The 13,154-nt window shown below is 57.2% G+C and overlaps 1 protein-coding gene across 1 annotated transcript in view; it reads right to left on the bottom strand.

Moving 5' to 3' along the window:
• Nucleotides 1-13,154, bottom strand: part of MYO18B (myosin XVIIIB) — a 239,396-nt gene that overhangs the window by 207,546 nt on the left and 18,696 nt on the right. The window contains 7 exon segments of the mRNA XM_052654574.1: nucleotides 154-296; nucleotides 2,252-2,450; nucleotides 7,307-7,483; nucleotides 8,763-8,875; nucleotides 9,728-9,794; nucleotides 10,327-11,190; nucleotides 11,192-11,539. Coding sequence (XP_052510534.1) covers nucleotides 154-296; nucleotides 2,252-2,450; nucleotides 7,307-7,483; nucleotides 8,763-8,875; nucleotides 9,728-9,794; nucleotides 10,327-11,190; nucleotides 11,192-11,539 — 1,911 coding nt within the window.

The raw sequence follows: 13,154 nt of genomic DNA, 5'->3' as shown, positions 1-13,154 counted from the left end.
TGAAAGAGGTGGGGAGGAGCTGGCCACGGCCTGGGGAGCGATGACCATTTAGACACATTCCAGGGTCCCAGCTGGAGGCATGGACCCTGCTGAGTGGGGCTGGGGACCCTGCAGCTCTGGAGACTCCCTCCCTCTCCCACCCAGAGGCCTCACCTGGAGCTGGGCAGCCGTGACTCGGCCTGTGGCGTTAAAGTCCAGTGACATCACCATGGCGAACCGGGTGGCACTGCGGCTGTGGCCGGTGGACACGGAGCCGAAGGCCCGGAGGACAGTGAAGGCCGCTCGAATCTTCTCCACTGCAGGGACATGGGTGGGGCATTACCCATGGCCCAGGCGCTGCCACCCCCGCCTCTCACAGGACCCCATTCTGGCCTCAGGCCCCAGTGGGACCGCTGCCACCTCCCCAGATCAGCCCTAAACCACGCCCATTTCACTGCGGGGCTGGCCCTGTGCTGGGAGCAGAAGTGCAGGGGAGCGAGGCTGAGTCAAGACAGGGAGATGCACAGACCCCAGACTGATGCCATCTGAGCGACAAGGGCTGTCCCAGGCCTCCTGGGCCTGGTGGAGTTTAGGAGGAGGCCAGGGCGCTCAGCAGGTTTGAAAAGCCCTGCAGTCTTCCCACAGCTATTTCCTAAGTTCCTCTCTGTGCCAGGTGCCGTGCCAGGCACCTGCATATAGCCTAGCCTGACTCCCACCCTCCAACCCACACACACTTTCGGCAGACCTGCATTCTGCAAGGGCCAAGACTGGTGCCTCTCCCGGCTGGATGCCCAGCTTCTGACCTGCGCCAGATGCAGAGCAGGTGCTCGATAAAGCCCTGGCACAGTCCCGGGGAAAAGCAGGATAACACCACGGTTAGGCAGGTGTGCCTACGGGGTCTCCCTGGTTTGGAGCAAATTAACCTTCCTGTGTCTCAGACACCCCATCTATAAGATGGGTAAGTGCCTCCCTTCCTCATGCGGTTATCATGAAGACTAAAAGATTTAATAATGTAAAGTGCTTAGAACAGGCTCCAAAGGGGGTGCTGTTAGTATTATGTTTGCTATTATACTAAGAAAAGCAGTATTGCTTGGGCCATATATTCTCAGCAGGGTGAATACTGCCCTCAAGAGGGCAGAAGGTGCGGGTTTTCCTTTCTTATGTATAGAGCACACACACACACATCCACACACCCACACGCACACCCACACACCCACACACCCACACCCCCACACACCCACACCCGCACCCCCACACACCCACCCACCCACCCACCCACACCCACCCGCCACCGCCGCCACCGCCGCCACCGCCGCCGGATGGTGAACCTCCGGCATTAAACTTTCATGGTGGGAGGTGATTAGCAGAAGTAACATCTAAAAAGCCCTCAAAGGGGCAACAGTAGGTTGAGAACTCTGGCCCAGGGGTAACAGCTCTGGAGCCAGCCTGCCTGGCTTTGAATACTGGCACTAGGGTGTATGAGCCATGTGGTCTAGGCAAGCTGGTTAACCTCTCTGCATTTTACTGGACTCCTTTATAAAATTCAAATAATAATGATATTTTCTTTACAGGGCTGTTTTAAATAATGAATAAGTTAACCTGTTTGGAATGGAGTCTGGCTCACGAGTCCTCAGCAAGCACTCACTACGATCACTACCAATACTGAATTATTATTATCGACTGACACTCTCTCTGTAAGGGCCAGCTCACACATCATTTCCTCAAGGCAGCCGCCCGCCCCCCGCCGTGACCCTTCCTTCTCCCCCCTGACGCTGCTCCACCACCTCGTGGCACAGGGCACTGGAGTCGGGCACAGACGTGCCGCTGAGCCTCCCTTCTGGCCATCGGCTCCTCCTGCGCACAAGCCCTGCCCCATCTTTACTCGCCAGGTCCTCTGCAGAGTCCAGCAGGCCGTGCACTGCACAGGGACCCCACGTCAGAGGGTACAGCATTTGTATCACACACTCATAGGCTTGCACAGTTATCAGGATGCTGGCCCAGGACGTGGCCGTTGAGTGCTTGGTTCCAACAATGACCGGGCGTTGATGACTGAGCTGCAGATGGCAGTGGGTACCTGGAGGAAGGTCTAGCTTCTAATTCACACAGAAGCACCTTAGCAGACCAGGGGTGGCGCTGCCTGGAAGCCAGCACCCAGCGAAGGCTGGCTGACTGGATGTAAGAAAGGGCCACCCAGCGCCTCCTCCAACTCTCCCTTCCCTCTTCCTACGGCCCCCCCACGTCCTGGCTGCATGTCACCTGGTGACCGCTATACCTGAGACACTGCCATCCACGCTGCCCGCCATCCCCACCAGGTGCTCCAGGACCTGCTCGCAGCAGGTGGTCTTGCCAGCACCGCTCCGGCCCAGGGTCACGATGCTCTGGTCTCTCCGCTGGCTCAGCAGAGCCCAGTACGCCCGCTGGGCCAGAGAGCTGACGTGGGCAGGCAGGCCGTCCCAGCGGTTCCTGGGCACCTGTGGGAAGATCACAGGCATCAGCCTTCCCACCAAGCCAGAGCCCAGGAAGCACTCCACGACCAGCATTGAGCCCAGATCCGCGTTCCTGCTCCCGTCCCACTCCAGACTTAACAGAGAAGCTGTGCGTTTTTCTGGGGAGAGTCCAGTGTGAAGGTCGAGTCCCACCACTGGTCCCCTGTGAGTCCATGCATAGTCTCGGACCCTGAACTGAGCCTGGGCCTGCTCTTAACTAATGAGAGGCCTGAACTAGAGCTGAACTAGAGCTGCGTTAGCTTGTGGGGTTCATCTCACTTGCTACTATGCAAATCACTGGATTGTACCTGCCTGAACAAAGCAGCTGGATAAATGGCCCGACTGATTACTGATGCCTGCCATGGAAACAGAATGGGGTCTGGGGAGATGGTGGTACATGTCCTAAGTATTTGCCATAACAGATTTCGATGATACCTGAAGCTGCTTCCACTTCTTCGTTCATCCATCCACTCATTCTTCACTCAAAAACAAAATGTTCATTGAATGTCTACTATATAGCAGGCAATGCGGACACAACATTCCTCTAAACAAACAAAGGAAATCTTTGCCCACCGTGGGGCTTCCTGCTGGCACCAGTGGTAAAGAATCTATCTACCAATGCAGGAGATGCAAGAGATGTGGGTACGATCCCTGGGTCGGGAAGATTGCCTGGAGAAAGAAACGGCAATCCACTCCAGTGGAGAATTCCATAGACAGAGGAGCCTGGTGGGCTGCAGTCCACGGGGTCGCAGAGAGTCAGACACGACTGGGCCACTGAGTATATACACACACTGCCAAATATGAGGAGATACCGTTATACACCTGTTAAAATAGCTAAAAACAGGTTTTTAACTTTTTTTTTGACACTCTCTACCAAGTTCTGGCGAAGAGGCAGGACAACTGGAGCTCCCCACAATGCCGGTGGGAAAGCTCCACGATAAGGCCTATCTGGAGAACAGCTTCGTGACTTCTTCCCCAGTGAGATGTGCACCACACAGCAGGGCAAGCCCCGTGCCTGGGGATTTGCCCACAGCAAACGAACACCCATTGTCACCAAAAGCCCTCTCTCTGTCACCGACTACACTGACTGTATTCAAAATCACACACACACACAAAACCTGGAAACAATGCAAATGTCCTTCAACTAAAGAGCCAATAAGGCAGCCGATCACCCTAGTTTTAGTCTCAGAAGTCCCGTGTCCCAGGAAAACCACTCCAGCCCAGGGAAACTGGGACAGCGGGTTCCCCTCTGAATGGATAAACAAAGCTATACAATAGAATAAAAGGACCAACAGCTCAGAGCTGCAACAATATGAGTGAATTTCAAATGTGGGCATTGTGTGCATTGTGCTAAGTGGAAGAAGCCAATTCGAAAGGTTACATGTCGTACGAGTCCATTTAGACGACTTTTCAGAAAAGGCAAAACTAGGGAAAAGGGACAAAGGAACAGATCACAGTGGCTGCCCGAGGGCAGGGCATGGGGGAGGGGATAGCCACAAGGGTGTAGAAAACTTCTAGGGGTGATGGAACTTCCTATAATTGATGGGTGGAGGCAATTACACAATTGTGTTTGTCAAAAACCTACAGAACTAAACGTTAAAAGAGGTGACTTTAACTGTATGTAAATTATACCTTTACAAACACATTTTCATATATAAAAAAGCCCTGCCTATAGAATTTGCTTTCATTTGGGAGAACATAGGTGATAAACAAACCAACTAATTAAATTATACTGAATGGGAGTTATTTTAAAGCCATGAGCCTGGATGAGATCACCAAGGAAATGGGCCTTTAAAGAGGGAGAGAGAAGAGGTGTGGGGAGGGAGCTGACCTGAAGAGATCAGGGACCAGCTAAGGAGGCTGAGAGAGAAGGCAATGGCACCCCACTCCAGTCCTCTTGCCTGAAAAATCCCATGGACAGAGGAGCCTGGTAGGCTGCAGTCCATGGGGTAGCGAAGAGTCAGACACAACTGAAGGACTTCACTTTCCCTTTTCACTTTCATGCACTGGAGAAGGGAATGGCGACCCACTCCAGTATTCTTGCCTGGAGAATCCCAGGGACGGCGGAGCCTGGTGGGCTGCCGTCTATGGGGGTGCACAGAGTCGGACATGACTGAAGCGACTTAGCAGCAGTAGCAGCAAGGAGGCTGAGAGGGAGGGCCGGTGGACGAGAGGAAAACCAGGAGAGCAGAGTCTGGGAGCTAAGGAAGGGAGTGGCGGCAGGAGGAGGGGGGACCAGCCCCTGAACTGCACTGAGGGTCAGGTCAGGGGACACCAGGGAACTGACCACGGAGCAGCATGGAGATCACTGGTGACCTTGAGAAACGTCTGCTTAGCATGGTTTTCAGGGAGAATGGAAGACAGAAGCAGAGATAGCAAGGGCAGTGAAAAGGCATCGAAGGGAGCAGGGGACCAGGCCTGGCCAGAAGAAGCACTGGAGGCCCAGGATGCTCACTGGGTGACCAGTGGACCAGTAAGTCCCCACCCACCCTCCCCAGTGGCCTGGCAGGACCAGGGGCACAAACCCCAGTGGGGCAGCCCTCCCCCAAACCTGGGCCCCCAGTGCATTGTTGGCCTTTACAGCCCAAGACCCCCAGGAACAGTGATGAGCCCCATTCTGACACAAAGCAAAAGGCTCAGCAGGACCCCAAAGCTGGCAAAGGAAGACACGCCCCTCACGCTGGCTGGGCACGGCCCGAGGGCACAGGCAGGCAAAGGGCCTCAGGGTCTGAGCCCCAAGCCACCTCCCACCGTGGAAACATCAAGGCCCAGGCTGTCCCAACGCCAGCCCTCTCAGGCCTGCAGGGGAGAAGGGAGGATCCTGCAGACACACACGTACCCTCACATGCTCGCACATGCGCATGGGCAAGGGCACACACACCCAACAGCAGCAGAGGCCTCTGTACACAGGTGTGCCCATCTACACCCCACAGTCACAGCAACTCACTCCAACAGAGGCCTGCACCCCCCACGCATACACCCAGCTCCCAGCTGCTGGGTGGGCCCAGACCCCCAGCGAGAAAGGCCCCTAGCCCTGCCCAGACCCCACCCAGCCCATCTTCAAGGTGGCCCCAGTCCCCTCCTGCGGGTCTCTGCTGCCACCTGGTGGCCACTTGAGGAACCAGCCGAGACCCAGCCAAGGAGCAGAAGGTGTGGGAGGCAGGGTGACCTGCGCGGGGCCCAGCCCCAGCCCAGCAGTTACAGGGGCTTAGCCGGGGCTCACAGGACTCAAGTTCCTCCTACCAGGGTGGGTCCTAATGCCTGCATTATGAGGCTCTTTGACCCAGCCAGAGTAAAGGATGCCACAATCCAGGACAGCTGAGAACTGAGAGAACTGAACTTGCAGAGGAGGGACCTGAAACAGACCCCTCTCCTGGGGGTTCCTACGGAGCCAGAGCTCAGCTTCTCAGAAGGCTTGGAGCATGGCCTGCCCAGCAAGGGAGAGCGGGTGCACGCATGGCCCTTGGCCAGAACAGCCAGGTCGGGGAGGGGCTGGGAGGGTGACCTAGAGGGGGCGCGAAGGGAGTCCTAGAGAAGAGAAGCCTTGGGGAGGGGGTTCAGGCTACTGCCCGCTCTTTAATGGACTCAGCATCATTCAGAGGCTACAGATGGCTTTGTCCTGTGGGACTCCGAGGGCAAGATGCAGCTTCTCATCCCCAGTTGACAGATAAGAGATGTCATGACCTTTCCAAAGCACTGAGGTGCATTAGCAGGAATCCTAGAGGCCTAACCCCCACGGACCAACAAGCCCTCCGAATGGAGCCCAGATGAGATTCTGACCTCCAGTGGATCTCTGCTCCCACTTCTGCCCACCTCTCACCTCCACCCCACGGCCAAGAGGATCCTTTCCTAGCATAAGTCACACTACATGTCACTGTTCTGCTGAAAATCTCCACCAGGCTCAGAGCAGGAGCAGAGTCACTTCGACCCCATGTGAGACCTGGCACCAGCCGTTCCTACCTCCTATAATCTCCTCCACGCACTTCTCTTCGTCACGATGGACCTGTCTTCCCCACGAGGACAAGCTCCACAAAGGCGGGTTGATCTGCCCGCCTTCGCACACGGGACCCTCCATCAGTATCTCAGACAGGAGCAACCAGGTGAACTGAGGGTGAAGTGAAGTGCAAGGGCAAGTCCCTCAGTCGTGTCCGACTCTGTGAACCCGCAGACTACACAGCCCATGGAATTCTCCAGGCCAGAATGCTGAGGGGATGGGGCGCAAATGACGGGGTTGCAGCTGCAGGCCCCTCCACAAGGTGGCGCCGAGAGTCCTCTCGCTATGACTGGGGTCTCGACAACGAACCGACCGTTTCTACACTCCACAGGGTGTAGAAACGAATACAAGCAGAACGGAGGCTTGAGTTTCCCTGTTCATGCGGTGTCTGGGACTCCCGAGGGTCCGGCCTGGGCTTCAGAGCACAGAGGGCCCAGTCACGTGGGTTTCACCCCAGCTCCTCCAGCTCCAAGCCTGAGTCTGGAGCTGGCCCAGCTTCCTATCCGTGGAAAGGACTAGTCCTGGCCCCCCTCCTCTCGTGGCCCTGAGGGCTGGCTGAGATGACATGCAAAGCTGCCCGAAGCAGAGTCTGACAGGCCCGACACCATCCAGTAGGCTCTCTCCCGCTGTTACTGTCTCTCGCGCTCCTGTTGCTGTTTGTATCCGTTCTCTTCCCCTCTAAGGAGGGGGGACCATGTGGTCCCCAAGGCTCCCTGATGCTCTGACGCCCCGGCAGCCACGTCTGCAGGATACTGCTCAGACAGGCTTGCAGGGGCTCTGGGGGCTCTGCTCCCGAGACGCAGAAGGACCTTGGCCCGGCCCTGCCCCACCCCTGGGGCCCCCTCACCTTGCCGGCAGAGGGCGCCATGAGCCCTTGGGGCTGGAGGAAGATCAGGTCGGGCCCGGCGTGGGTGTGAGGTAGCTGAGCCTGGTAGCGGTGTAGAAGCGTGTTCAGGACACTGGACTCATTGACACTGACCAGGCAGGCCAGGTCCTCAGCCTGGTCCAGCTCCGGGGGGTTGGCCTGCAAACCATCACAGAGAGCGTCCTCTGGCCTCCTGGGCCCCCACACCACCACGACCACCACCACCCCTGACCCCATGCACGCCTGGGTGACCCGGTTCCTGGCCAACGGTGCGCTGAGGACTCCGCAGAGAGCGACAAAACCTACAGATGAAACAGCAGCACCGCTTCTCCCGCGCTCTGTGCAACTGGCAGCCGCCCCTCCCCACACTGGGCCTGCCTCCCTGCACTCAGGGCACCAGGAGGGGAGACGCTCTGAGGACACGCAGCAAGATTCACGTGCCTTCTGTCTCTCAGACACAGAAAGGCGGGTGTGCCCGGAGGACGTGTCCTCTGCTGCTTCCTTCCCTTCTGCGTCATCAGGGAGCTCTGCGTGTGCTCGAGGATGCTTAGGACAAAGGCCAATGCCCTGACTGCCCCATTTCTCTGACAGCCCGCCACACACTCATCAGTTGGAAATACGACACCTAGACCCTTCCAGAAGCAAGGAGTGACTGCAGCCTCTCCTTGGGGCATCCGTTTGAAAAGCTTTCTAGCACTGTTTCTGGCTCCAGGGAGTTTCCTGGGCCTAATGCTTTGTGATTTGGGTCAGCCCTGGTCTTTTGTTGAGTCAGTTTTTTTTTTTTCCCTGAGGACACTGGCCCTCTGCAAACTCCCAGCACTGGTGGGAGGAGCGGGCCTGAGGCGGGCAGAGGAGGAGAGGAGAAGGGTGAAGGTGAATGAGCCCCAGGGAGAACTCCTGGAAGACGCTCCTCCTCAGGTAGTAGATGTGAAGGGTGGAAAGCATCAGGACAAGACCTTTTACTTCTTTCACTAGATTCTGACTTATCCTCACAGATTCATGGTGCAGTGCAAAAATTATGCAAAACAACCAAAAAAGAAGAACCAAACTAAAGGCTGATACCCAAAAGGCAGGCCACTGGAACCTATGCCATGGCTAACGGCAAGCTGCAAATTTGGCTCTGAGTCTCCTGGCAGCCAGGGTGAAGGAGGAAGCATACCGAAGTCCATATAAAGGAAAACAATCACTTTCTCCAGCAGAAGAATTCCCAGGCCCAAGATCTGACAAACATCTCTCTTAACGTGTCCTCACAAAGGGGCACCATGGGACAGAGCAAGGAAGCCTTAACAGGACGGCTCTAGCAGAGCAGTGAGTTCAACAGTGAGCTTCCCTACAGCCCCCCCAGGGCACCGAGCGGAGGTATTGGGGCAGTCAAGCGAGGGACTCTCTCGCAGTGGGGGAAGGCGGGTGGGGCAGGCAGGGCGGGCCGGGGGCTCACCCGGTGAACGTGCTCCTCGTCCACCTCGGAGACGCTACTGTCGGCGTCAACGCACAGTCGCACCCTTCCTGCCGGCAGGTCCGCTGTTCCCTCGTCTGGCTTCAGCACCGTTGCTGGAAGACACCCCAGCGGTGGACGGGTACAGCGAGGGGGGTTGGGGAGAACAGGGAAAGAGGGGAAGAAAGAAGATGGAGGTGGGACAGGGGGAGGGGAAAGGAAAAAACATGAGAAGAGAGAGGTTGTGAGCTGCTGAGTCAGGCCAGGCGCGGGAGAGAAGACCTGGGACACAGGGGAAATGGGTGTCATCCTCTTCCTTGGGGGCCTATTTACAGGGAGGTGCTGAATTGTGACCCCAAACCCGTGGAGGTGTGGGTCTGACAGGCTGGGTCTGACTCATCTGGGGCTTCTATCAGCTGGCACAGGCACAGAGTTGGCAGCCAGACGGCTGGGCACACTGTCCACCGCATACCTAGACACGGGATGGCAAATAATGGTATACGGGCTGCCGCTCCTCCCGCAAGAGCCCTCCAGACATCACTAATCAATCACTCCTCCCAGCCGTGTTCTGAACGGACTCAGAATCACTTCTCAGTAGAGTCTGGTCACCAGCCACAAGTAATCGACAAAGGTGGGTCCACGACATGAGATCCACCTGCACTAGGTTCCAGACACAACACTGCAGAAGCCAAACAATGCTTGTTGCTTTAATGAATTAGCTAAATAACTAATTACCAAAGCACAAACGCCTTTGAAAATAGCACCCAACAGACCAGCTGCTGAGAGTGAAATGACACCCAACTAGTCCCGCTCCAAAGCCATGTCTCCGCATCCTAGTCCTGGCTGCCCCTGACCCCTCCCTTCCCCTCAGTCCCCACATTGTGATCAGGACCTGGCACATGCAGCTACCAGCACTGGGGGCGTGAGAGGGAGACTCAGACCCCAGACGTGCTAACACCCCTAATTACCAAGAGTGAATCCGTCCTTCTGAACCAGCCAGACCTTCTCTGCCTCATACCATCTGTCTTCAGGAGCCTGGGGGCAAAGGTCACATAAATTAGCGCAAGGGGATGCACCCTCCCCCGCCCCATTCGAGGGGCAGACCCCTTACATGGGCATTTCTCATAGTATGCCTGGGACCAGCTAAATCAGAATCCCCCAGTGCAAGTGGGGGTGCTTATTTAAATGCAGAGGCCACGGCCACAACCTAGCTTTCGGAAAGGGAAGCGCGAAGGCGGGGCCTGGGAATCTGCATTTTGAGCAATCTGCCATTTACACAGCTCGAAGAACTATCTTGTGACCTTGTAAGCTCAGTGGCAAGGGGACACCTCTCATAGTTGGGACACTGCCTCACTCTGTGGAGAATTTCACCTCGGGACAGGTCAGTTTCCCCTGTGGGACGTCCAGACCCCTGTGGGTCGAGAGTGACACGCCTGGCCCCTCCCCTGGGCTGGCCACCCCTCCACTCCTGTCCATCTCTGGTCCCCACCTTGTCCACCCCCAGGGACAAGCCTTTCCCGTCCCCCTTCTCTGGCCTGTGCCTCCCCGCCCCCCGCAGCCCCCTCACCTGCTCTGAGACTCCGCTCTGGCCTCCTCCACGCCCCTCTTGGCTCTCCGTGTCCAGAGCAGGCTTCCCGGGTCCTCCCAGCTCCATCTCCAGGGCCCCGGCCCCATTGCCTGCCCTGGGGCGGGGCTCCTCTGCTTTCTGTCCTCTGCTCTCAGGCTGGTCCTCCTTACCAGCTGTTGTCGGGGTATCCCCACGTGCATCCACCTCCTTGGGGGCTTTATCATCCTTCTCTGCCTTACCCTCGGCTTTACTCACTTCTTCAGAGGCGCTCTGAGGTGGCCCCATCTTTTCCATCTTGCCCCGGGGCTCCCCTGCCTTCCCAGTCCTGCTCTGAGGCTCACCTGCCTTGTCCACGGCTCTGGGAGCCTCCCCCGCCTTCCCCGGCACTTTGCCTGTCTTCTCCACCTTGGTCTGAGGTTCTTCCGTCTTGTCTGCCTTACTCAGGAGTGGACCTTCTTTGTCCTTCTTACGCTGGGGACTGTCCCACTTGCCCCTTCTGCCCAGGGAACTTCCCCATCTTCTCACCGGGACTTGGGCCCCAGCCCACTTCCCTTCACCTGCTACATCCTTGGAGAGACTCCCCTTTGCCCCCTTGTTTGGGGGATCCCCTGCCCCCTTCTCCGCTGTCCCTGGTTGACCCCCATCACCCAACCCCTCTTTGCCCTGGAGCTCCCCCCTTTTCACCCCTTTGGTCTGGGGGGCCTCACCCCCTTTTCCCACTGTGCCTTGATCCTGCTCCCCTTTCATCGGCAGCACAGTTCCTGGGTCCCCAAGGCCCCCAGTCTGCATCTTCTCAGCCTTCGGAGGTGTATCTGTGGTGCTGGCCTGGGGGCCACGAGAAGTCCCTGGGGTGTCCCCCTTTTTTTCCCCCTCCAGGATCCGTGGCTGGGGGTGGGGTCTTGGAAGTAGGGGCATCGCGGGGCTGGGTCCTCTGCTCTGGCTTGGCTGAGTCCGGGTCCAGCTTGGCCACCATCAACAACACGTCACCCCTCCTCACCCCTCTCTTGAAGGGCAGGCTTTTTTTGCCAGGTGTCCCACTGGGGCCTGACTCTTGGGGCTTCTCGCCATTGATGGTCATCAGCACAGGGTCCTTGGTCCCGGCCTCCTCATCCTTCCTGCCCAGAACGTCTGCACTCGGGGGAGAGCCTGACTGGGCATTCTGGCTCCCAGGCTTGGTGCCAGTGCTGGGCTGGCCAGCAGAAACCTCTGGGATCTAAAAGAGACACCACAACCATTCTCAGCCGCGTGCTGACCAGACAGCTTTGTCATTCACTCATTCATTCACTTCTTTAATCACCCAGCCATTCATTCCCTCACATACCCTCAAGCACCGAGGGGCAATGAGCCAAACCTCAAAATCCTACATCCTAGACCTTGGCTCAGAACTTGAAGGCCAAGTGACATTATGAAAGGAAAGTGGACTCTGGAGCCCAACAGACCCAAATTCACTCCAAACTCTGCCACTAGCTAGCTGTGCGGCCTCAGGTAAATTACTTTCCCTCTCTGAGCCAGTTTCCTTACCAATGAAATGAGAGGCGTACTGGCCTCTCAGGGTGGGTGGGCGGCCTCAGGGTAACGTGTGGAAACTGAGCCCAGCACCTACCACGTCCTCAGCAAAGGAGCCACTCTGGCTGCTGCCACGGATGCTGGTGCCATTGCTCTATTGCCACACCCGATTCTTCCTAGTGGGCCAGGGCGGGATGGGAAAGGACGTGGAGCCTGTCATCAGAGGACCTGTCCTAGTCCTGGCTCTGAAGCTCTCCAGCTGAGTGACCCTGGATGACATCACCTATCCCCTCTGAGAATTGGTTTCCTCTCAGTGCAGGCAGATACCACCTGACCCTCCAGATTTTCTGCATGCCAAGATGTGGAAATTTCAGAGAACTGAACGAAACGAGCTGCTGCTACTGGTCCTTCTGCACCAGGTGAGGGTCCTGCTTTGGGCCTAAGGTCCTCCACTCTTGGTTGGCCGAGACACCTGGGTACCCGACACCCAGGGGTCTCCACTACCTGTTCCTCCCCTACATCTTTCTAGTGCCCTGTGACACCAGCCCTGCCCATCCCACCCACCTCCAGCCAGCCTGTCTGTGGCCAGAACAGCTCCAGGGCCAGTGTGGCCTCTGCAGGAGGAGCCAGCAGGGGCAGTTCTACCCTGAGGCCCGGCCACACACCTGCCCTGGTCTGTGTTCTGCCACCTTGGACCCTGCTAGAGCCAGCCTCCCACACACCTGCGCTTGGGAATCTGGGCCTCTCACCCTCCTTGTGCACCCAAACCAGGCCCAGGATTGTGCCTGCTGCCACACCCAAGTCTCCTCTCCCAAACCCAGGTCTACCCTCTCTCCCCTGGGCACTGCCACAGCCACTGAGCTGGTATCCCATCAGTTTGCTGCCAGTCATTTAAAACCTGGTCAAAGATTTTAGCAGTTGCCCACTCTCCAGGAAAGACATTCAACACAGCCATCTGCCATTCGAAGCTGTTGAAGAGGAGCCCCCCACCCCTCTGCTGCCTGGTCTCACTGTCCCTGCTCGACTGCACGTTTCAGCCACACCTGACATTGCCCAGCTTCTATGCTTTTGTTCACATTGGGCCTGCTGCCTGGAACACCCTTGCCCGTCTCCACTTATCCATGCGCAACTCATCCTTCTACACCCAGCTCAAACTCCCCCTCCTCAGCAAGTCTGTGCCTGAGGCCTGGATCAGAAAAACGGCCTCATGGACCCTGAAGCCCCAGAGCTCTGTGTGCTCATACAAGTTTGCAGCAGGACCACATTCTGCATCCCATTCTAGCTCTGACTGGTGTCGCCTCCAGAGCACAGTCTCAGTCCTC

The sequence above is a fragment of the Budorcas taxicolor genome, chromosome 17, assembly GCF_023091745.1.
Source record: "Budorcas taxicolor isolate Tak-1 chromosome 17, Takin1.1, whole genome shotgun sequence".
NCBI lineage: Eukaryota > Metazoa > Chordata > Mammalia > Artiodactyla > Bovidae > Budorcas > Budorcas taxicolor.
Note: the sequence above shows the minus strand (reverse complement) of the source record. Positions and strands in the feature narration are given on the sequence as shown.